This window comes from Bombina bombina, chromosome 3 (assembly GCF_027579735.1).
Source record: "Bombina bombina isolate aBomBom1 chromosome 3, aBomBom1.pri, whole genome shotgun sequence".
In the NCBI taxonomy this organism is placed as follows: Eukaryota; Metazoa; Chordata; class Amphibia; order Anura; family Bombinatoridae; genus Bombina; species Bombina bombina.
The window spans coordinates 206360894-206386274 of NC_069501.1; the positions used below are offsets into that span (position 1 = coordinate 206360894).

The window sequence follows — 25381 nt, forward strand, 5'->3', positions numbered from 1 at the left end:
GATTGGAACAGCTAGCTAGCACACGATCAAGGCGCAAACAGCTGTAGCTTGTTTCAAAGAGCAACCTTGCACTTGCCAGGCAGCAAGTTAACCAGCGCCTAGGAACAACTGAAAACGGAGACAAAACATCATCCGAACTCAGAACCCTGAAGAATACAGGCAAAATTACCTGTAGCAGACCTAGACGACGGTAAACACCCGAGTCAAGAACAGGCAGAGTGCTAAACCTCCACTACAGAAGGCACACTCTAGGCAACCAAATCTGCCAGACCTACACATAGATCTCAAAAATAAAAGGAGAGCCCAGAACCGCAACGAGGAACAATGCGCCCCCCAAGATCAGAGAAGAGCAACGGATCTCAGGACCCACCACCAGCTGGGCCAGCCAAAGCATCGGAAGGTCTGAAACCAGGGAACCAGAAAAACCCCAGCTCAAAAAACGAGCGGAAAGAATGGCACAGCCATTACAACAGAGCTCGGGTGTCAACCAGAAAAACCACATGGAGACCGTTGACAAGGCAGTAGACCTAGAGATCTAGCTAGAGGCTCAACATAGACTCAAGGCGGAGCCAGCAACTCTCCAAATGGACAGAACAACCCAGAGAGCGTACCTCTCTCCGAAATAGGTTAACCCGTCTGTCCCAACCTCCTGAAGACAGGAGAAGCCCTAAGATAGGGACCACACTTCCAAAAGAAGGATATAAGCCCTCCCCAAGACAAACGGTCCCAGCAGAACAGAGCACCTGCACCCAGGGCACAGCCTTAGGCTAAACCGAGAGAACAAATCTCCAACGCCCCCTGACCTGGAAGGAATCCCCAGAGAATTTAACTGGCTAGCATACAGACAAGGTGCCATAGCTGCAGGGGTTCCAAAGCGAACCCTTTGCTTGTAGAGCAGCGAAGCCATCACACTATTTCAGCAAGTTGACCAAGGGAAACCGACCGATAGGGGAAAGGCAAGCCCAAGGGGCCTCGGTACCCAGAAAAACTTGGCCAACTGAACCAGTTCAACTAGTCCAACCAAAGGACACCGCCCAATTTTCCTGGAACTGGGGAACACTGGACCAGCTCTAGATCCCAACAGTCCGGTACAACCTGCAATGGGATCCACAAAGGAAACACTGAGGATGCAGAGCATCCCCCAGCACCGGGGAAGAATCCCTAAACAGAGCTCAAGGAGACCACACTGCCCATGTCCGTACAAAGGAACCAACTCCCAAAGGGAACCAGGTCCCCCTAAGGAACCCGATAAACTGACAAAGTCCGAAAGGTCTCAAGAAGAGAACCACAGCAGGAACAAGTCCAAGGACAATTCCAGAGCCTTAGAAGGCCAAACCGTTCAAAACAGCGGTAAGGAGGCTCTAAGCCCCCAATCCTCCCAAGAGAGGAAAGAAACTCTAGGCCCCGAGGAAATCAGAGCAAAGAGTGATGCAGCGGAACTCCACTTACCTGGTCATCAGATTGAATACTGAATAAGGAATGACATAATTCTCCCAGCCATATGGATCCTTTTAGAGAGTACAGCTGAACTTTTAAAGGAAAACAAGAAACACAAATAATAATGTGAGCACTCAGCGCCCCACCGGACCAGCCAGGCAGAACAGGCGCCACGTGTCTGAACAAACCACAGGACAGAAGAAGATCTGAATCCCAGCAGGACCAGCCACAGCTGAGGCCATAACTGTCAAGTTGGCTAAATCCTCCCTCTGAGGGGAAGGTAAAACAGACAAACCTAGGACTAACGTGTCCTTAAACATCCGAAGAAGCACCAGAGAGAATCAATCCCAGAAGTTCCCGAAGTAAACACATAATCGAAATTAAAATACATCGTAACTGGATAAAAGAAAATATAAGGCCAGGAAGAAGCCGTCCAGTAAGGAGGGATAAACATAATCTGGGTTACCCGCATGTGTAGTAGGGATCAGTAGGGAACTCGCCTCCTGGAGGACAGAACCCCCAGAGGCGGATGGCTCAGCAGACCCCTGATTCCCCGAGCAACAGGGCGCTCTAATACAGCATATAATATACTAAAGAAAAAAAAACTAAACGGCACCTGACACCCACAATGGCTGAGGCACTCACCACCTCCTAGAACCAGGCACAAACAGACGCTAATTTTTCAGTCACCACACGGTCAGGAATGCAGAAGTGGAAGACCAGAACGTGAACGCGTCCAGTTCTAAGCCAAGAGCCCAGTTATCACTACACATAAGCAGATTGAATCACATAACAAACATGATTACCCCCCTGTTCAATAATCCCCATGGGAGATATTAACCATCGATTCCAAGATACCAAAGGAGCCTCACTGAGGCCCTATAAATATACTTAATAAGTCCCTCAAGATAGTTCCTCACGGAAAGCAAATAAGTTACAGTACATTGTGATGAAGTAAAATGAAGCGATCTTACCGGAATTGCTTGTGGAGCTGTTAATATGAGTCAGGATGGTTTCGCAGAAAGACTCTTCCTGCATCGCCGGACTCTAACTTTTCCAGGCTCTCACTGAGAGACTGATAGGATTACTTAAAGCTCCCATTCCATGTCGAAGAGTACTACCCCCCATAAGAGACAAAACAAACTTCTGACACTTCTCTGCCAACCTCCTGGGACGAAAGGCATAGAATGACTGGGGAATGAGGGAAGTGGGAGGAGTATTTAAGCCTTTGGCTGGGGTGTCTTTGCCTCCTCTTGGTGGCCAGGTTCTCATTTCCCAAAATTAATGAATGCAGCTGTGGACTCTTTCCATTTAGGAAGAAAAAAATATTTGCATGTAATCTATGAATCTTTAGGGCTCTACTGCTATTATACACTTGCATGGGAGGTTGCTGGAATTCACTTATATCTGGGTTGCAAACTTTGAGGCAGGGTGGATTTGATTTAAAATCACTAGTCTATAAGACTATTTAAATCATGGTTTCCCACATAAAGGTTTCATTTTCAGAATAATAACTTTTCAGTTAATTTCCAAATATATCAGAAAATTACTTAGTTATATACCATTATAAATAGATAGATAATTATAGAATTTTTGTGAGCTGAACTATCTCCAGTTTAATATGATAATCATTCATATTTGAACAATTTTTCAGCTGTACTTTATTGGAAGCAAATATTAATCATTACCTTAATAATAACAATTTAAATAGGTTTAACTAAACAATAACATTATTAGGTTCAAATAAATTTTTACTACTTGCCTGTCCCTCTTCACACTAGTGGTTGATTCTGTGTACATAGAATTGCAGAGGAACAGTAGGATTAATGAAAAAAAAAAAAAGGTTTCCATGCCAGTGCTGCTCAAATTGCAACAATATGACCAAGGGTGCATTTGTAATGCATCCCTGGACAGGCAAAGCATTTATAATCATTTAAAATAATATTGCACAATTGAGCTTTCAAATTATAAAATGCATATCCATGCCAAAGAGAGGTGAGAATAGGGAAACAAAGAGAATTATTCTGGATGTTTTAAATAAGAAACCTTAATGTCCAAATGTATGAATAAAGATTTTGATATGTCCATTTTGTTTTTGCTACTGCAACTGTTTCACCTGCTTACTTGAAGGGGATGTTTGATGAGGTTAGGATAACTTTAAAGGGACACTGAACCAAAAAATGTTATTTTGCGATTCTGATAGAGCATGCAATTTTAGGCAACTTTCTAATTTACTTACTCCTATTAGCAGATTTCTTCATTCTTTTGGTATCTTTATTTGAAAAGCAAGAATGTAAGTTTAAATGCCGGCCCGTTTTTGGTGAACAACCTGGATTGTTCTTGCTGATTGGTGGATAAATTCACCCACCCAAAAACAAGTTCTTTCCAGTGTCTGAACCAAAAAATAGCTTAGATGCCTTCTTTTTCAAATAAAGATAGCAAGAGAACGACGAAAAATTGATAATAGTAGTAAATTAGAAAGATGCTTAAAATTGTTAGTTTGTCTGAAGAACTGAATAAAGTCTTGGATCATTGGAGTGCTGTTTCTCTTCATTTATTATAATATTCATGTATAGCCTAGATATGACCTATATGTAGAGGGAAGGGAGAAAAAAAAAGGTATGTTCCCAAACCTGACTCAATTAAAACTCACCAAGCAAGTATCACACAAAAATAAATATAATCCTTGACTGGGTGAGCATAAAAACTACTATTACTTTGAATGTAAATACATTAATTAAACTTATAAACATAAATTGCATTTTCTCTAATATTCTCTCAAATATAGATATTCAGTTCCTCTGTAGAAGCTAGCAGTCCTCTCCCCTATCTCAACCGGCCATATTTGCATAATTTTGTGGATATCAATTTAATTTTTAATCTTATTTTGCACATTTTGTTTATAAGTTTGCCTGTTAAAACTGCAGGGAGGCTTTTCTTAGCCACCTGTGGCATCATTAACTCACAAACCATCTTTTCAATGTAAGTTAATAGCCATCAATGCACATATACGAGTATGTTAACGCCACTCCTGTTACTCTGTTTATCGTATGCACGTTTCTTTGACTCTCTCAGGCAGATCTTTAAATACTTAAAAGACTCAGTGGCAATCACTAGTTAAAGTCATAAAATTATGGAACTCAACATCTGCAAAAGAAGCTAGGCCTTCTGTCTGCAACATAACTGATAAAGGCCATATTTGATGCAGGCAACTTCCTTAACATCAATGACCTCATGAAGAGCTAACATTTTATCACAAGGGTGCGGCTCAACCAGCACAATTTAGCATAAAGGAGTAGGGGCCTGTAATCCTTCAGTCCTAGTCTGCCTTTCCTGACTATTCTTTATGTACCCCATTGTATAATGCTGAGGAATCTGTTTGTGCATTGCAAATAACGATAACAACAAAAATAATCTATTAATTTGGTTCTTGAGGCTTACAAAATCTACACAAAAACAGAAATAGCGTGCCAAGTAGGTGGCATGACATGGAATATGTAGAGAGTAATTCAAGTGCAGTATAATTACATGTAACAACGTGTTGCAAATATTTTTACTACATTTTTATCAGATGTAAACACAGCATCACTATAGAAATTATGTATAGACTGCAAGGACCTTCCCAACAACTTATTCACGTACTTCCAAAACCTGTCAACACTTCTTTTGATGACTAACTACAATATTGTAATTATTGGGATGGGTATTTTGAACATGTGAATGTATATTAACAAGAACTTTAGGCTACAACCATTGAGGCAGCCATTTAGTATGTCAATGAGATAGCTTGCACATATACACGTCTTTAACTCCTTGTCTATGCCAACAGAATATTAACAGTATATATCTGTGATGTTGAACCTTGGCATTCCAGATGTTTCAGAACTATATTTCACATAATACTTAGGCAATCTGATGTCTAGTAAAGCATCATGGGAAATGTAGTTCTCAAACATCTGGAGCGCCAAGGTTTGCCATCACTTGGTATATAAACTCAGTAACATGCCATGCCTTTTAGAGCAACAACCTGTTTTCCTTCTCCAAAAAAAAAAAGCCTTTTACAGCAACATCACTGGTGAACACAGTCTCAAATGTTAATGGAAAGGAAGCACAATGAAAGAAGACAAGAATGTGATGATGTAGCATTCCTAAATTATCTTTCAACAAAAATATAAGAGCAGCAATAAATATTTATCCACCTTCCAAAACTGTACAAACTGAGCACCGAATCATTTAGAATTGTTCACAAGAAACCTCAAAGGGACAGTCTACACCAGAATATTTATGGTTTTAAAAGAAAGATAATCCCTTTATTACCCATTCCCTGGTTTTGCATAACCAACACAGTTATATTAATACACTTTTTACCTCTGTGATTACCTTATATCTAAGCCTTTGCAAACTGAACCTTATTTCCGTTCTTTTGACACTCTTGCATTTTAGCCAATCAGTGCGGAATCCTAGGAACTCCATGTGCGTGAGCACAGTGTTATCTATATGAAACACATAAACTAACACCCTCTAGTGGTGAAAAACTGTCAAAATGCCCTGAGCTAAGAGGCGGCCATCAAGGGCTTAGAAATTAGCATATGAACCTCCTAGATTTAGCTATTAATTAAGAATACCAAGAGAACAAAGCAAAATTGGTGATAGAAGTAAATTGGAAAATTGTTTCAAATTATATGCCCTATCTGAATAATGAAAGTTTGTTTAGGACTAGACTGTCCCTTTAAAAGGGGCAGTAAGGTAAAAAACATAATTTATGCTTACCTGATAAATTCCTTTCTCCTGTAGTGTGGTCAGTCCACGGGTCATCATTACTTCTGGGATATTAACTCCTCCCCAACAGGAAGTGCAAGAGGATCACCCAAGCAGAGCTGCTATATAGCTCCTCCCCTCTACGTCATACCCAGTCATTCGACCAAGAACCAACGAGAAAGGAGAAGCCAAAGGGTGCAGTGGTGACTGGAGTATAATTTAAAAATTTTGACCTGCCATAAAAAACAGGGCGGGCCGTGGACTGACCACACTACAGGAGAAAGGAATTTATCAGGTAAGCATAAATTATGTTTTCTCCTGTTAAGTGTGGTCAGTCCACGGGTCATCATTACTTCTGGGATACCAATACCAAAGCTAAAGTACACGGATGACGGGAGGGACAGGCAGGATCTTTATGCGGAAGGAACCACTTCCTGAAGAACCTTTCTCCCAAAAATAGCCTCCGAAGAAGCAAAAGTGTCAAATTTATAAAATTTGGAAAAAGTATGAAGCGAAGACCAAGTTGCAGCCTTGCAAATCTGTTCAACAGAGGCCTCATTCTTAAAGGCCCAAGTGGAAGCTACAGCTCTAGTGGAATGAGCTGTAATTCTTTCAGGAGGCTGCTGTCCAGCAGTCTCATAAGCTAAACGTATTATGCTACGAAGCCAAAAAGAGAGAGAGGTAGCAGAAGCTTTTCGACCTCTCCTCTGACCAGAGTAAACGACAAACAGGGAAGACGTTTGTCGAAAATCTTTAGTTGCCTGTAAATAAAATTTTAGGGCACGAACTACATCCAGATTGTGCAGGAGTCTTTCCTTCTTTGAAGAAGGATTAGGACACAAGGATGGAACAACAATCTCTTGATTGATATTCCTGTTAGTGACTACCTTAGGTAAGAACCCAGGTTTAGTACGCAGAACTACCTTATCCGAGTGAAAAATCAGATAAGGAGAATCACAATGTAAGGCTGATAACTCAGAGACTCTTCGAGCCGAGGAAATAGCCATTAAAAATAGAACTTTCCAAGATAACAATTTCATATCAATGGAATGAAGGGGTTCAAACGGAACGCCCTGTAAAACGTTAAGAACAAGGTTTAAACTCCATGGCGGAGCAACAGTTTTAAACACAGGCTTAATCCTGGCCAAAGCCTGACAAAAAGCCTGAACATCTGGAACTTCTGACCGACGTTTGTGTAACAGAATGGACAGAGCTGAGATCTGTCCCTTTAAGGAACTAGCGGATAATCCCTTTTCTAAACCTTCTTGTAGAAAAGACAATATCCTAGGAATCCTAACCTTACTCCAAGAGTAACCCTTGGATTCGCACCAATATAGGTATTTACGCCATATTTTATGGTAAATCTTTCTGGTAACAGGCTTCCTAGCCTGTATTAAGGTATCAATTACTGACTCAGAGAATCCACGTCTTGATAAAATCAAGCGTTCAATCTCCAGGCAGTCAGCTTCAGAGAAATTAGATTTTGATGTTTGAAGGGACCTTGAATCAGAAGGTCCTGTCTCAGAGGCAGAGACCAAGGTGGACAGGATGACATGTCCACTAGATCTGCATACCAGGTCCTGCGTGGCCACGCAGGCGCTACTAGAATCACTGATGCTCTCTCCTGTTTGATCCTGGCAATCAATCGAGGAAGCATCGGGAAGGGTGGGAACACATAAGCTCTCCCGAAGGTCCAAGGTGCTGTCAAAGCATCTACCAGGGCCGCTCCCGGATCCCTGGATCTGGACCCGTAACGAGGAAGCTTGGCGTTCTGTCGAGACGCCATGAGATCTATTTCTGGTTTGCCCCAACGTCGAAGTATTTGGGCAAAGACCTCCGGATGAAGTTCCCACTCCCCCGGATGAAAAGTCTGACGACTTAGGAAATCCGCCTCCCAGTTCTCCACTCCCGGAATGTGGATTGCTGAGAGGTGGCAAGAGTGAGACTCTGCCCAGCGAATTATCTTTGATACTTCCATCATCGCTAGGGAGCTTCTTGTCCCTCCTTGATGATTGATGTAAGCTACAGTCGTGATGTTGTCCGACTGAAATCTGATGAACTCCCGAGTTGTTAACTGGGGCCAAGCCAGAAGGGCATTGAGAACTGCTCTCAATTCCAGAATGTTTATTGGCAGGAGACTCTCCTCCTGAGTCCATGATCCCTGAGCCTTCAGGGAATTCCAGACAGTGCCCCAACCTAGCAGGCTGGCGTCTGTTGTTACAATCGTCCAATCTGGCCTGCTGAATGGCATCCCCCTGGACAGATGTGGCCGAGAAAGCCACCACAGAAGAGAATTTCTGGTCTCTTGATCCAGATTCAGAGTAGGGGACAAATCTGAGTAATCCCCATTCCACTGACTTAGCATGCACAATTGCAGTGGTCTGAGGTGTAGGCGTGCAAAGGGTACTATGTCCATTGCCGCTACCATTAAGCCGATCACCTCCATGCATTGAGCCACTGACGGGTGTTGAATGGAATGAAGGACACGGCAAGCGTTTTGAAGTTTTGTCAACCTGTCTTCTGTCAGGTAGATCTTCATTTCTACAGAATCTATAAGAGTCCCCAAGAAGGGAACTCTTGTGAGTGGAAAGAGAGAACTCTTCTTTTCGTTTACCTTCCACCCATGCGATCTTAGAAATGCCAGTACTAACTCTGTATGAGACTTGGCAGTTTGAAAGCTTGAAGCTTGTATCAGAATGTCGTCTAGGTACGGAGCTACCGAAATTCCTCGCGGTCTTAACACCGCCAGAAGAGCCCCCAGAACCTTTGTGAAGATTCTTGGAGCCGTAGCCAACCCGAATGGAAGAGCTACAAACTGGTAATGCCTGTCTAGGAAGGCAAACCTTAGATACCGGTAATGATCTCTGTGAATCGGTATGTGAAGGTAAGCATCCTTTAAATCCACTGTGGTCATGTACTGACCTTTTTGGATCATGGGTAGAATTGTCCGAATAGTTTCCATTTTGAACGATGGAACTCTTAGGAATTTGTTTAGGATCTTTAAATCCAAGATTGGTCTGAAGGTTCCTTCTTTCTTGGGAACCACAAACAGATTTGAGTAAAACCCCTGTCCGTGTTCCGACCGAGGAACCGGATGGATTACTCCCATTAGTAACAGATCTTGTACACAGCGTAGAAACGCCTCTTTCTTTATCTGGTTTGTCGACAACCTTGAAAGATGAAATCTCCCTTTTGGGGGAGAGGATTTGAAGTCCAGAAGATATCCCTGAGATATGATCTCTAACGCCCAGGGATCCTGGACATCTCTTGCCCAAGCCTGAGCGAAGAGAGAAAGTCTGCCCCCCACTAGATCCGTTTCCGGATCGGGGGCCCTCAATTCATGCTGTCTTAGGGGCAGCAGCAGGTTTTCTGGCCTGCTTGCCCTTGTTCCAGGACTGGTTAGGTCTCCAGCCTTGTCTGTAGCGAGCAACTGCTCCTTCCTGCTTTGGTGCAGAGGAAGTTGATGCTGCTCCTGCCTTGAAGTTACGAAAGGAACGAAAATTAGACTGTCTAGCCCTTGGTTTGGCTCTGTCTTGAGGCAGGGCGTGGCCTTTACCTCCTGTAATGTCAGCGATAATTTCTTTCAAACCGGGCCCAAATAAGGTCTGCCCTTTGAAAGGTATGTTAAGTAACTTAGATTTAGAAGTAACGTCAGCTGACCAGGATTTTAGCCACAGTGCTCTGCGTGCCTGAATGGCGAATCCGGAATTCTTAGCCGTAAGTTTAGTTAAATGTACTACGGCATCTGAAATAAATGAATTAGCTAGCTTAAGTGTTTTAAGCCTGTTTGAAATTTCCTCTATAGTTATTGAGTCAAGAGTCTCTTCCAGAGACTCGGACCAAAAAGCTGCTGCGGCCGTGACAGACGCAATACATGCAAGGGGTTGCAATATAAAACCTTGTTGAACAAACATTTTCTTAAGGTAACCCTCTAATTTTTTATCCATTGGATCAGAAAAGGCACAGCTATCCTCCACCGGGATAGTGGTACGCTTAGCCAGAGTAGAAACTGCTCCCTCCACCTTAGGGATCGTCTGCCATAAGTCCCGAGTGGTGGCGTCTATCGGAAACATTTTTCTAAATACAGGAGGGGGGGGGAAAAGGGAACACCAGGCCTATCCCACTCCTTAGTAATTATCTCTGTAAGCCTCTTAGATATAGGAAATACGTCAGTACTCGCCGGTACCGCATAGTATCTATCCAGCCGACATACTTTCTCTGGGATTGCAACGGTGTTACAATCATTCAGAGCCGCTAATACCTCCCCTAGCAGTACGCGGAGGTTTTCAAGCTTAAACTTAAAATTGGAAATGTCTGAATCCACTCTAATGGGATCAGAACCGTCACCTGCAGATTGAAGCTCTCCGTCCTCATGTTCCGCATACTGTGACGCAGTATCTGACATGGCCCTATTATTATCAGCGCACTCTGTTCGCACACCAGAGTGGTCACGCTTCCCTCTAAGTTCTGGTAATTTAGACAAAACTTCAGTCATAACATTAGCCATGTCCTGCAATGTGATTTGTAATGGCCGCCCTGAAGTACCCGGCGTTACAATATCACGCACCCCCTGAGCGGGAGATACAGGTACTGACACGTGAGGGGAGTTAGTCGGCATAACTTTCCTCTCGTTGTCTGGTGAATGATGTTCAATTTGTACAGATTGACTTTTATTTAAAGTAGCATCAATACAATTAGTACATAAATTTCTATTGGGCTCCACTTTGGCTTTAGCACATATAGCACAGAGATATTCCTCTGAGTCAGACATGTTTAACACACTAGCAATTAAACCAGCAAACTTGGAAATACTTTTCAATTCACTTTACAAATAGTATGAAAAAAACGTACTGTGCCTTTAAGAAGCACAGAAAGTTATGACAGTTGAGTACAATAAAACAGATAAACTATGAAATCAAATTTTTTCCGGTAAAAATACAATTTTAGCAAAGGATTGCCCCCATTAGCAATGGATAACTAACCCTTTTAATAGCAGAAAAAAAGTACAGAATGTAACGTTTTTTATCACAGTCAAGCACAATCTCACAGGTCTGCTGTGAGTGATTACCTCCCTCAAAATAACTTTTGAAGACCCTTGAGCTCTGTAGAGACGAACCGGATCATGCAGGGAAGAAAAACAGACTTGTGACTGAATTTTTGATGCGTAGTAAAAGCGCCAAATTAAGCCCCTCCCCCTCACACACAACAGTGAGGGAGATCAGTAAACTGTCTTAAATTAAATAAAATGCCCGCCAAGTGGATAAAACTAATGCCCAAACAAGTTTTCACCCAGTACCTCAGAAAATTAAACGATTTCACATGCCAGCAAAACGTTTAACATCAATAAATGAAATGTCATAAAAAACCTGCTGCAAGCCGTTTTCACTGCAAAATAGGCTAAAGCTTTATGTAAACAGTATTATTCCAGTGAAATGCCATTCCCCAGAATACTGAAGTGAAAATATACATACATGACAGCCTGATACCAGTTGATACTACTGCATTTAAGGCTGAACTTACGTTATATAGGTATTGGCAGTATTTTCTAGTCAATTCCATTCCTCAGAAAATAATATGCTGCTACATACCACTTTGCAGGTGAACCTGCCCGCTGTCCCCTGATCTGAAGTTTACCTCACTCCTCAGATGGCCGAGAACAGCAACATGATCTTAACTACTCCGGTTAAAACCATACAGAAAAACTCAGGTAGATTCTTCTTCAAATTCTCCCTGAGAAGGAACAACACACTCCGGTGCTGTTTCAAAATAACAAACTTTTGATTGAAGTTATAAAAACTAAGTATAATCACCACAGTCCTCTCACACATCCTATCTATTAGTTGGGTGCAAGAGAATGACTGGGTGTGACGTAGAGGGGAGGAGCTATATAGCAGCTCTGCTTGGGTGATCCTCTTGCACTTCCTGTTGGGGAGGAGTTAATATCCCAGAAGTAATGATGACCCGTGGACTGACCACACTTAACAGGAGAAATTCAACTTTCATGATTCAAATAGAGCATGCAATTTAAAAAAAATTCTAGTTTACTTCTATTATTGAATTTGCTTTATTATCTGGCATCCTTTGGTGAAGCATAAACCTAAGTAGGTTGATATAAGCTTAGGAGTGTGCACGTGTCTTTAGCAGTCTATGGCCTAGATTTAGAGTTTGGTGTTAGCCGTCAAAACTAGCGTTAGAGGCTCCTAACACTGGTTTTGGGCTACCGCTGGTATTTAGAGTCAGTCAGGAAAGGGTCTAACGCTCACTTTCCAGCCGCAACTTTTCCATACCGCAGATCCCCTTACGTCATTTGCGTATCCTATCTTTTCAATGGGATCTTTCTAACGCCGGTATTTAGAGTCGTGGCTGAAGTGAGCGTTAGAAATCTAACGACAAAACTCCAGCCGCAGAAAAAAAGTCAGTAGTTAAGAGCTTTCTGGGCAAACGCTGGTTTATAAAGCTCTTAACTACTGTGCTCTAAAGTACACTAACACCCATAAACTACCTATGTACCCCTAAACCGAGGCCCCCCCACATCGCCGCCACTCTATTAAATTTTTTTAACCCCTAATCTGCCGAACGCACACCGCCGCCACCTACATTATCCCTATGTACCCCTAATCTGCTGCCCCTACATAATATTTATTAACCCCTAATCTGCCGCCCCCAACGTCGCCTCCACCTACCTACACTTATTAACCCCTAATCTGCCGAACGGACCTCACCGCTACTATAATAAATGTATTAACCCCTAATCCGCCTCACTCCCGCCTCAATAACCCTATAATAAATAGTATTAACCCCTAATCTGCCCTCCCTAACATCGCCACCACCTAACTTCAAGCATTAACCCCTAATCTGCCGACCGTACCTCACCGCTACTATAATAAAATTTTTAACCCCTAAAGCTAATTCTAACCCTAACCCTAACACCCCCCTAAGTTAAATATAATTTAAATCTAACGAAATAAATTAACTCTTATTAAATAAATTATTCCTATTTAAAGCTAAATACTTACCTGTAAAATAAACCCTAATATATCTACAATATAAATTATAATTATATTGTAGCTATTTTAGGAATAATATTTATTTTACAGGCAACTTTGTATTTATTTCAACCAGGTACAATAGCTATTAAATAGTTAATAACTATTTAATAACTACCTAGTTAAAATAATTACAAAATTACCTGTAAAATAAATCCTAACCTAAGTTACAATTAAACCTAACACTACACTATCAATAAATAAATTAAATAAAATACCTACAATTATCTACAATTAAACCTAACACTACACTATAAATAAATTAATTAAATACAATACCTACAAATAAATACAATGAAATAAACTAACTAAAGTACAAAAAATAAAAAAGAACTAAGTTACAAAAAATAAAAAAATATTTACAAACATTAGAAAAATATTACAACAATTTTAAACTAATTACACCTACTCTAAGCCCCCTAATAAAATAACAAAGACCCCCAAAATAAAAAAATGCCCTACCCTATTCTAAAATTAAAATAGAAAAGCTCTTTTACCTTACCAGCCCTGAAAAGGGCCCTTTGCGGGGCATGCCCCAAAGAATTCAGCTCTTTTGCCTGTAAAAAAAAAAAACATACAATACCCCCCCAACATTACAACCCACCACCCACATACCCCTAATCTAACCCAAACCCCCCTTAAATAAACCTAACACTAAGCCCCTGAAGATCTCCCTACCTGGTCTTCACCACGCCGGGTTCACCGATCGATCCAGAAGAGCCTCCGATGTCTTGATCCAAGCCCAAGTGGGGGGCTGAAGATGTCCATGATCCGACTGAAGTCTTCATCCAAGCAGGAGCTGAAGAGGTCCATGATCGGGCTGAAGTCTTCTATCAAGCGGCATCTTCAATCTTCTTTCTTCCGGATCCATGGTCATCCCGCCGACGCGGAACATCCATCTTCACCGACGACTTCCCGACGAATGACGGTTCCTTTAAGGGACGTCATCCAAGATGGCGTCCCTCGAATTCCTATTGGCTGATAGGATTCTATCAGCCAATCGGAATTAAGGTAGGAAAATTCTGATTGGCTGATGGAATCAGCCAATCAGATTCAAGTTCAATCCGATTGGCTGATCCGATCAGCCAATCAGATTGAGCTCGCATTCTATTGGCTGATCGGAACAGCCAATCGGATTGAACTTGAATCTGATTGGCTGATTCCATCAGTCAATCAGAATTTTCCTACCTTAATTCCAATTGGCTGATAGAATCCTATCAGCCAATCAGAATTCGAGGGACGCCATCTTGGATGACGTCCCTTAAAGGAACCGTCATTCGTCGGGAAGTCGTCGGTGAAGATGGATGTTCCGCGTCGGCGGGATGACCATAGATCCGGAAGAAAGAAGATTGAAGATGCTGCTTGATAGAAGACTTCAGCCCGATCATGGACCTCTTCAGCTCCCGCTTGGATGAAGACTTCAGTCGGATCATGGACATCTTCAGCCCCCCGCTTGGGCTTGGATCAAGACATCGGAGGCTCTTCTGGATCGATCGGTGAACCCGGCGTGGTGAAGACAAGGTAGGGAGATCTTCAGGGGCTTAGTGTTAGGTTTATTTAAGGGGGGTTTGGGTTAGATTAGGGGTTTGTGGGTGGTGGGTTGTAATGTTGGGGGGGGTATTATATGTTTTCTTTTTACAGGCAAAAGAGCTGAATTCTTTGGGGCATGCCCCGCAAAGGGCCCTTTTCAAAGCTGGTAAGGTAAAAGAGCTTTTCTATTTTAAATTTTAGAATAGGGTAGGGCATTTTTTTATTTTGGGGGTCTTTGTTATTTTATTAGGGGGCTTAGAGTAGGTGTAATTAGTTTAAAATTGTTGTAATATTTTTCTAATGTTTGTAAATATTTTTTATTTTTTGTACTTTAGTTAGTTTATTTCATTGTATTTATTTGTAGGTATTGTATTTAATTAATTTATTGATAGTGTAGTGTTAGGTTTAATTGTAGGTAATTGTAGATAGTTTATTTAATTAATTTATTGATAGTGTAGTGTTAGGTTTAATTGTAACTTAGGTTAGGATTTATTTTACAGGTAATTTTGTAATTATTTTAACTAGGTAGCTATTAAATAGTTATTAACTATTTAATAGCTATTGTACCTGGTTAAAATAAATTACAAAGTTGCCTGTAAAATAAATATTAATCCTAAAATAGCTACAATATAATTATAATTTATATTGTAGCTATATTAGGGTTTATTTTACAGGTAAGTATTTAGCTTTAAATATGAATAATTTATTTAATAAGAGTTAATTTATTTTGTTAGATTTAAATTATATTTAAATTAGGGGGTGTTAGGGTTAGACTTAGCTTTAGGGGTTAATACATTTATTATAGTAGCGGTGTGGTCCGGTCGGCAGATTAGGGGTTAATAATTGTAGGTAGGTGGAGGCGACGTGGGGGGCAGATTAGGGGTTAATACTATTTATTATAGGGTTAGTGAGGCGGATTAGGGGTTAATACATTTATTATAGTAGCGGTGTGGTCCGGTCGGCAGATTAGGGGTTAATAATTGTAGGTAGGTGGAGGCGACGTTGGGGGCGGCAGATTAGGGGTTAATAAATATAATATAGGGGTCGGCGGTGTTAGGGGCAGCAGATTAGGGGTACATAGGTATAATGTAGGTTGCGGCGGTGTATGGAGCGGCAGATTAGGGGTTAATAACAATATGCAGGGGTCAGCGATAGCGGGGTCATCAGATTAGGGGTTAATAAGTAAGGTTAGGGGTGTTTAGACTCGGGGTACATGTTAGGGTGTAAGGTGCAGACTTAGGAACCGTTTCCCCATAGGAAACAATAGGGCTGCGTTAGGAGCTTAACGCTGCTCTTTTGCAGGTGTTAGGTTTTTTTTCAACTCAAACTGCCCCATTGTTTCCTATGGGGATATCGTGCACAAGCACGTTTTTTAAGCTGGCCGTGTCCGTAAGCACCGCTGGTATCGAGAGTTGCAGTGGCGGTAAATTATGCTGTACGCTCCCTTTTTGGAGCCTAACGCACTGAAAACCCAGCCATTCTGTGAACTCTAAATACCAGCGGTATTTAAAAGGTGCCGCCAAAAAAAAGGCAGCGTTAGCTACGCGGGTCGTTACCGACAAAACTCTAAATCTAGCCGTATGGCAGCAGTATTAACATATAACATTGCTATAAACATTTTTTCAAACACTGCTACCAGATGGCTAAAGACATGCACTCTCCTGAGCTCACCTAGGATTACTCTTTAACAAAAGAAACCAAGAGAACTACTAAAAATAGATATAGAATTAAGCAGGAAAGTTGTTTTATAATCTATCCAATCAATCCAAGTTTATAGAAATTTAAAAATAAATTCCTGAAACTTCTAGATCCTTAGAATCTAGAAAATAGATAAATGAAACAAGAAATCATCATCAATAATAGCCATGCATCTTTGTAATAAACTTCTACTAAGTATCTCATCTATTCAGGATCACCCTTCACTCAGAAGAACATTCAACACTTGGCTATTTGAGCAAGCATGAAATGGAAAGGTAAGCACTTATTCCTTATATTTTATGTTCTTTGTAGGATGGCTTGTCACATCCATATCTAGTCATTTTTCTACAAAATCTGCCATTAAAGTCTAATTGTATCTATGGTAATCCCCATAGACTTTAATGGCAGATTTTGTAGAAAAATGACTAGATACATTTTTCTTAATGACTGTGATTGACCCACAGTTCTTTTAGAAAAAAAATCATGATGGATAAACTAAATATAGTTCTGGAGATCCTAAGCCATAAAGATCCAGTTGAATTTAAATGAACCCACTTGAAGCTTTCTGTCCTATTTTAGTACAAGAAATTACCAATTTGCCAATTAGCTTTCAAGAAGTATTTGCAAAGTTTGGGAGCTTTGTGAAGAGCAGTCTCTTGATCATTCTAAAAGACTTGAATACTTTCCGCATCTGCTATCTTATATTTGGTTTGGTCACTATGATATTTTCAATGTACCCTTGTAAAGTTCTGAATGTCAATCTAATGTTTAAAAGGGACATGAAACCCAAATTGACTTCATAATTCAGATAGAGCACGTCATTTTAAACAACTTTCAAATTGACTTCTGTTATCAAGTTTGCGTCCTTCTCTTAGTACCCTTTGTTGAAATGCATACCTAGGTAGGCTTAGGAGCAGTATCAATGCACTACTTGGAGCTAGATGCTGATTGGTGGGTACACACACACACACATATATATATATATATATATAGATATATATATATATATATATATATATTCGTTGTCTCAGCCAATGTGTTCAGCTAGCTATGAATAGTGCATTTCTGTTCCTTCAACAAAGGATACCAAGAGAATTAATCCCATTTAATAATAGAAGTAAATTGGAGTTGTATGTATGTTCTATCTGAGTCGTGAAGAGATTGAGTTTCGTGCCCTTTTAAAAACAAAAGAAAAAAAAATGTTAAAATGCCCTGTCAGGGCAATTAAATGAGACAGGGGCCTCTCAAACTGCAACCTATAAAAAGGCAGATGCAATCACTCTGATCAGACATTTCACTCTACCTCTTTGTTTCACTCACCTTTCACTGGCAACTTTTAAAATGGCAAAATATGTGAATAGTTTAAGATGCTAAGCATTTGAGGGTGGGCATAACACAATGCATTACACCAATTATATTAAAAAAATTGAACAAATAACAGAGCATCTATCCATGGCTAAAATGAGATAAAAACCTAGCATGGGTCTTTTAAGTAGTGCTGATGTGTTATATTGCTCTTCATGCTAGAAGGATGAACCTACTCATGGACTAACGTTTACAATAAGAAAGGAAATAATGCCCCATACCAGATAGCAGTTCTTTATGTCAGTACCTGCATCTGTACTCTCTGTTGCAGAAGAATAAACTGAACACTGAAAATCTCCCAGGGCAGCACCTACTTCAGCCCCTTGTGGAATGCCACACCACTCAAAAGAAGTTTTCCCTGCTATAAATCCAGAATCCACTACGTCAGGAAGTAGCGAAACAGGAAACCCAAACTTCTGTAGTCTATAGAAATGAAAATATTTCCAAGTCAGCATTATTACCATTGTCCTCAGATTTATTCATAGAAAATATTATCCCTTATTAGGTTATAGAATGTCAGATTAGAGGATTACAGCTGCCGAGGCATAAAGGTAAGAGTATTTCATAAAAAGTTTCAAATATCATCATAGAATGTGTCACATTTACTATCATTAACCAAAATAAATAAAAGCTGGGACAACAATGGCGAAAGCTGACTTTAGAACTTCAGCCGCAACTGTATGAAGATATGTCAAGGTACAGATACAGCCCCAATTACAGCTAGATATTAAAAGCTGGTTCTGAGTAAAAGTGATACCATACAAGCAAGTAGAAAATACACAAAAATAAAAAAAAGGCACAGTGTACTGTAAAATCTTTTATTTTGTTCCCAATTACCAATTTTACCTGCTGGAGAATATTGAATTGTTTACAATTAGCTCATTTACCTCTTTTGGTAACTGAAATATATACTTTTGCCTGGGGTATCCCCAATAATACTGAAAATTCCAATGCTACTAATGGCTATAAAAAAAGCTATGTAAATATACCTAGCAGAAGAAATTACACTTCCAGGGGAAGCTAGGAGAGATAAGTAATACGTTAATTTTAAAATTGTTCTCTGTAATTATTTAGTTTTTATATACAGGCAAACAGATAACTAGAAATAAACAAACAAATATAAGCAACTTCTATATCTTGGCTCATATCCCAGGGTAATGCTTACCAATGAGAAGCCCTCTCTCAAAGTGGCGTGGACAGAAATGACCACTCCCCTGATTACCTATAAAACTAATTTGGACCCATTCCACTCATCTTCCTAGTGATGTCCAGCCTAAAGGTGGAAAAGGAAAAAAGGAGCATGGTAAGCATTACCCAAGGATATTAGCTAAGATATAGGGGCATATTTATCAAGCTCCGTAAGGACCGCTATAGACAGCAGCTCCATAACTTGTCCGCCTGCTCTGAGTCGGCGGACAGAAATCATTGCACAAGAACTGCTGGTGCAATGATAAATGCCGACAGCGTATGCTGTCTGCATTTATCGATGTGCAGTGGACATACTCCGCTATATCGGATCATGTCTGCTTGCACCATAGTAAATAGGCCCCATAAACATTGCCTATATATGTTTGTTAATGTCTAATTATCTTGGTATTCCCTGGTAATGCTTACCAATAAAATGGGGGGGGGGGGATTATTTAGGAAACCACAGAAAATAAACCTTTACAGCCAAACTTTGATAAAGAGGACTGTCGCACATCTAACATATAGTGCAAAATAAAAAGGTATGAGAAGAACTCCAGACTGAGGCTCGACATATCTCCAAAGGTGTAGCATCTGGTTCCAAAGCCTATGATGTTGACACTGAATGCGCCATAAGCCCAACTGGAACTGGTTCGTTTTTCTGTTTAAAGGCCCATGAAATTGTCTGGACTGCCAAATGGCCAAAGTGGATTTTACAGGAGCTTGACTTTGTTGTAAAACTATTGGTACTACAAACAAAACAATCTGTTTTCCTAAAAGAATGAATTCTTGATACATATGTGTGGAGACAGTTTACCACACATCCAGCCGGCAGTGCGGCTTTCCTACTGAATCTTGCATTTCCAGACAAAAAAATAAGAACACAATGTCTTGAGACATATGAATATTAGAAACAACCTTTGGTAAAAACTCAGGAACTGTGCGCAAAACAACAATCTTTTTGGAAATCAAGAAAAGACTCCTTAACAGAAATGGCTTGTAGCTCACAGACTTTTCTTGTGTAAGAAATGGCAACCACGAAAATAGTTTTCAACTTAAGGAACCAAAGTGAGATCTCCCTAATGGGTTCAAGGGTATCTCCATCAAGGCTTCAAAACCAAAGGAAGGTCCCACGTTGGAATAGCAGATTTGGAATAAGGTTGGATATGAGCCAAGGCCTGAAAGAACTAAAGAACCAGAGGCTTCTGTGCCCATTTAAACCCAGAAATGGCAGAGATAGCAGACAACTGCTGATTGCGACAGGAAGTCCTCAGATCTATCTCTGACAATCCCCATCTGTTGACAATCATCTTAAAATGGTTTCTGTTCAACCGCCACTCTGTCTGAAAATCGGCTCAAAAAATCTGCCTGAATATTCTGTGGACCGGGAAGGTGAGAGGCAGAAAACCCCTTCAGATATTTTTGTGCAGAATGAAAATGGGCGACACCTCTTTGAGAATTAGAAGACTCCTTGTTCCTCCATGAAAATTAATGTAGGACCCAGCTGTCCAGTTGTCTGTCATAATTTTTACTGAATTTCCCTGAAGTTGTTTTTTTTTTTAAAGTGAAGTAGTGCCTGATAAGACTGCTTTTATTTCTAATATATCTGCAGGAAGAGACTGAAGACTTCTATGCCAGGACCCTTGAGCGTATCTCCCCTGGCATACAGTTGCCCAACCGAGCTTGCTGAAATCTGTCTGTATTATTATCTAATCTAGCTTCACCAAAGAAAACCCCAGAGAGAGGTTCTCTTTCTAATAACATCAAAAGTAGACATTTTCTCAATTCCACCGGAAAATGAATGTGCTGAATGATTCCCAAATGCCTTAGGCAACACTTTTGAAAATGGATCTGAAAAGGGCCCATCCTCCATCTTGTCCATTTCACCAATATTTGTATCCAGGCTCGAGCTGTCAGACAGAAAACGTGAAGATTTTTTTAAGTAACTTATCAAAATCATCCTTTTCTGTGGGGGAAACAGAAACTAGAGCCTTTTTCGGATCAAACTATGCTCCCAGTAAAATGATAGCCTGAATGGGTTGAAGCTGACTCTTAGAAATTCACTCAAAAAAAAAAAATCCCACAAGAGGTGTTTTTTGTGACTGTAAGAGTAGATTAAAGTAACTGAGGCAAGTGAAACTGCAAATAAATCTCTCTTGTGGAGGTACTGAGTTCAAAGCTTATGAGGGACGTTCACAAATGCCCTACCAGATAGGATTATGAAAATCTAAAAAAATGTAACAGTCTGCACATTAAATGGATGTTAAAGATATTTGATATATGTATAGTATTGAAGCAATTAAGTACAGCATTGCAAAAGGCCTATGCACAAAATAAATATTTTAAAAGCTAAACTCTGCAGTTTTTGCCCGCAAACCACTTGTGGTCGTGTTTATATTATCTCTAATAATTGTAGCCAGTAAGAGCTATCTGTAAATGTGTTTGTCTACACCGCTAAGCAATCATGGTCTAGCATGTAGGTGATTCAGAGAATACTTACATTACAATATTTGTCCGTTGGCCTCATAGGGAGCAGGATTTTAGGACCTTTGGGTACAACAACCAGCTAATTTTACTGACCACCCGGCTAAATTTTAAGCCAATATTAAGCTAAATTAATTAACATTAAAAGTATGTAAAATTATGCAATTAGTTTGTGCTATAGATAGCAGAAAATGTTAAAATATTTTGAAGTATTACACTGCCACTCACTCAGCTACTTTATAATGCCACCTGTCTGGCAACATTTTCTGTGGAGAACACTGCAACAAAATAAATAATGCATGTTTATAACAATGGTGTTCTATTTTATTACTTTAAATTTATATTGTGGAATTAAATGTTGAGTTTAAAAGGGATATAGTACTGTTTATGCTAGTTGGAAGCACAACCCATTTAAATAGACTGAACTTGCATGGCAAAGAGACATTTTTTATCTTATCTTTCTTCCATAAACAGACCACCCTAAAGGGACAGTGTAGTCAAACTTTCAAGATTCAGATAGGGCATGCAATTTTAAATAACTTTTCAATTTACTTTTATCATCAAATGTGCTTTGCTCTCTTGGTATTCTTTATTAAAGGATAAGCCTAGGTAGGCTAATTTGCTCATTTCTAAGCACATGAAGGCCTCCGCTTATCTCAGTGCATTTTGAAAGTTTTTTCACAGCTAGTCAGTGCTAGTTCAGGTGGGCCATATATAACATTGTGCTCACTCCTGTGGAGTTATTTGAGTCGACATTGATTGGCTAAGATGCAACTCTGTCAAAAGAACGGAGATAAGGGAGCAGACTGCAGAGCCTTAGATACAAAGTAATCACAGAGGTAAAAGTATATTAATAGAACCAAGTTGGTTGGGCAAAACTAGGAAATGGGTAATAAAGGGATTATCTATCTTTTTAAACCATAAAATCTTTAGTGTAGACTGTCCATTTAACTTATCTCTGTATGCATACACAAAAGCCAACACTTTAGTACCTCTCTGTCTCAACAACTACTGGGGTATAGGTTTGTCTTCTAGTTTGCGTATATTTTCTAGTAAATTGTGAAAATGTCAGTAAAAGGTGAAGATAAAATCAGTTATTTAAATGACAAAATAAAAGGTAAAGGAGCATTTTCTAAACAATTTCATACACTCCAGCAAGTAAAATGGATCATTATATTAAAAAGGAAAAAATGTTACAGTACACGTCTATTAAAGATTTTTACAGGTAGGGCGTCTTTTTGTGTTGTTCCTCCATCTAAACATTTGTACGGAAAGAGATCCTAGATCAGGTGCAGTTAAAGAGATGCCAATAAATCCCTTTACACTTACATGTCAGTATTCCAGGTTTTGCTTCTGGTGTTAAAATATCCCCAGCTAGCTGCATTTTGCACAGACATTAGCGGTCTTTGAAATCCACACAACATAGTAACAACATAGTCATGGATTGTACCAGCCGCATCATAATGTTGAAGGAAATCTGGTCTTCCGCAAAAGAAAAAAAAAGAAAAATAATTATTTAGAATTATAATTTCACAAATTTATTTTAGCTTTTGACAATAAATAAAAACTATTTGTCACTGAGCTTTTAGAACTGGACAGTGATTAATGAAAATATGTTGCATGTGAAGCTAATGGTTGCAGAATGATTACATTAACAAAAATAAATAGAACCTGTTCCACCTCTAAGATAATTATATATTGAAGACTTTTGCCTTTTTTCCTCATGTTAAAGTGATGGTAAATCCGAGCATTTACAAAATGCTAGGATTTACCATCAATAAAACAAAATGTATGCTTACCTGATAAATTTCTTTATTTCCTGACATGGAGAGTCCACGACTTCATTCCAATTACTAGTGGGATATTCAACTCCTGGCCAGCAGGAGGAGGCAAAGAGCACCCCAGCAGAGCTGTTAAGTGTAACTTCCCTTACCCATAATCCCCAGTCCATCGGCCAAAGGAAAATTGAAAAGAAACACAAGGGTATGCCGAATTAAAATTAAAAAAGGGTGGGGTCGTGGACTCTTCATGCCCGGAAAGAAATACATTTATTAGGCAAGCATAAATTATATATTTTTTTCCTATGGCATGGAGAGTCCACAACTTCATTCCAATTACTAGTGGGAACCAATACCCAAGCTAGAGGACACAGAACGAAAAGGGAGGGAGAACAAGGCAGGCGGACCTAAACAGAAGGCACCACTGCTTTTAGAACCTTTTTACCAAAAGAAGCCTCAGCCGAGGCAAAAGTATCAAATTTGTAGGATTTGGAAAAAGTATGCAAAGAGGACCAAGTTGCCGCCTTGCAAATCTGCTCCACAAAAGCTTCATTTTTGAAAGCCCAGGAAGAGGAGACATCCCTATTGGAATGAGCCGTAATTCTCTCAGGAGGCTGCTATCCAGTTGTCTCATAAGCTAAATGTATAACACTTCTTAACCAGAGGGAAAGGGTAGTAGAAGTGGCCTTCTGACCTTTACACTTTCCAGAGAAAACAACAAACAGGGCAGAAGATTGCCAAAAATCTTTGGTTGCTTGAAGGTAAAATTTTAGAGCACGCACAACATCCAGGTTATGCAAAAGACGTTCCTTATGGGAAGAAGGATTTGGACAAAAAGAAGGAAGGAACACTAATTTCTTGATTAATATTTCTATCCGACACAACCTTAGGGAGAAAACCCAACAAAGTACGAAGGACCGCCTTATCTGCATAAAAAATAAGGTACGGGGAAATCACACTGCAGAGCCGAAAGCTCAGAAACTCTGTGAGCGGAAGAAATTGCAAGAAGAAACAAAACCTTCCAAGATAACAATTTTATATCAACAACATGCATCGGCTCAAAGGGAGCCTGCTGCAAAACTTTAAGAACAAGGTTAAGGCTCCAAGGAGGAGCAACAGGTTTAAACACAGGTTTCTTTCTGACCAGTGCCTGAACAAAAGCTTGAGCATCTGGCAAATCTGCCAGACGTTTGTGCAAAAGAATAGACGGTGCAGAAATCTGATCCTTCAGAGTACTGATTGACAAACCTTTCTCCAGGTTATCCTTAAGAAAAGATAAAATGCGGGAAATCCTCACCCGGCTCCAGGAGAAACCCTTAGATTTGCACCAATAAAGGTATTTACACCATACCTTAAGGTAAATCTTGCGAGTAACAGGTTTACAAGCCTGAAGCATGGTATCAATGACCACCTCAGAAAAACCCTGTCTATTCAAAACTAGGCGTTCAATCTCCAAGCAGTCAGCTTCAGAGAATTCAGATTTGGATGGAGGAATGGACCATGAAGAAGAAGGTCCTTCCTCAGAGGTAACCTCCAAGGTGGAAGAGATGACATCTTCACCAGATCCACGAACCAGATCCTGCAAGGCCATGCAGGAGCTATTAGAATTACAGATGCTCTCTCCGGTTTGATACAAGCAATGACTCGTGGAAGGAGAACAAATAGAGGAAACAGGTATGCCAGAGAGAAGATCCAAGGAACCGCTAGGGCGTCTATTAGAGCGGCCTGAGGATCTCTTGACCTTCAACCATACTTTGGAAGCTTGGCGTTTTGACGAGACACCATCAGATACAACTCCGGAACCCCCCACCTAAAGGTTATCTTTGAGAACATTTCCGGATGGAGACCCCACTCCCTGGGATGAAAAGTCTGTCTGCTCAGAAAATCCACCTCCCAGTTCTCGACCCCTGGAATGTGGATAGCAGATAGGAGACAATCGTGAGCTTCCGCCCACTGCAGAATGCGAGTCACCTCCTTCATAGCCAAGGAACTCAGAGTTCCTCCCTGGTGGTTGATGTAAGCCACTGAGGTGATGTTGTCCGACTGGAATCTGATAAACCGGACTAAAGATAATCGAGGCCAAGCTGTCAAGGCATTGAA

At 40.3% G+C, this 25381-nt stretch overlaps 1 protein-coding gene across 1 annotated transcript in view; it reads right to left on the reverse strand.

Moving 5' to 3' along the window:
- SHPK (sedoheptulokinase) overlaps window positions 1–25381 on the reverse strand; it is a 151869-nt gene that overhangs the window by 109622 nt on the left and 16866 nt on the right. The window contains exons 4-5 of the mRNA XM_053706096.1: window positions 22833–22985; window positions 18082–18257 (exon numbers count right to left, since the gene is read on the reverse strand). Of these exons, the coding sequence (XP_053562071.1) occupies window positions 18082–18257; window positions 22833–22985 (329 nt within the window). The remainder of the gene's footprint in view (window positions 1–18081; window positions 18258–22832; window positions 22986–25381) is intronic.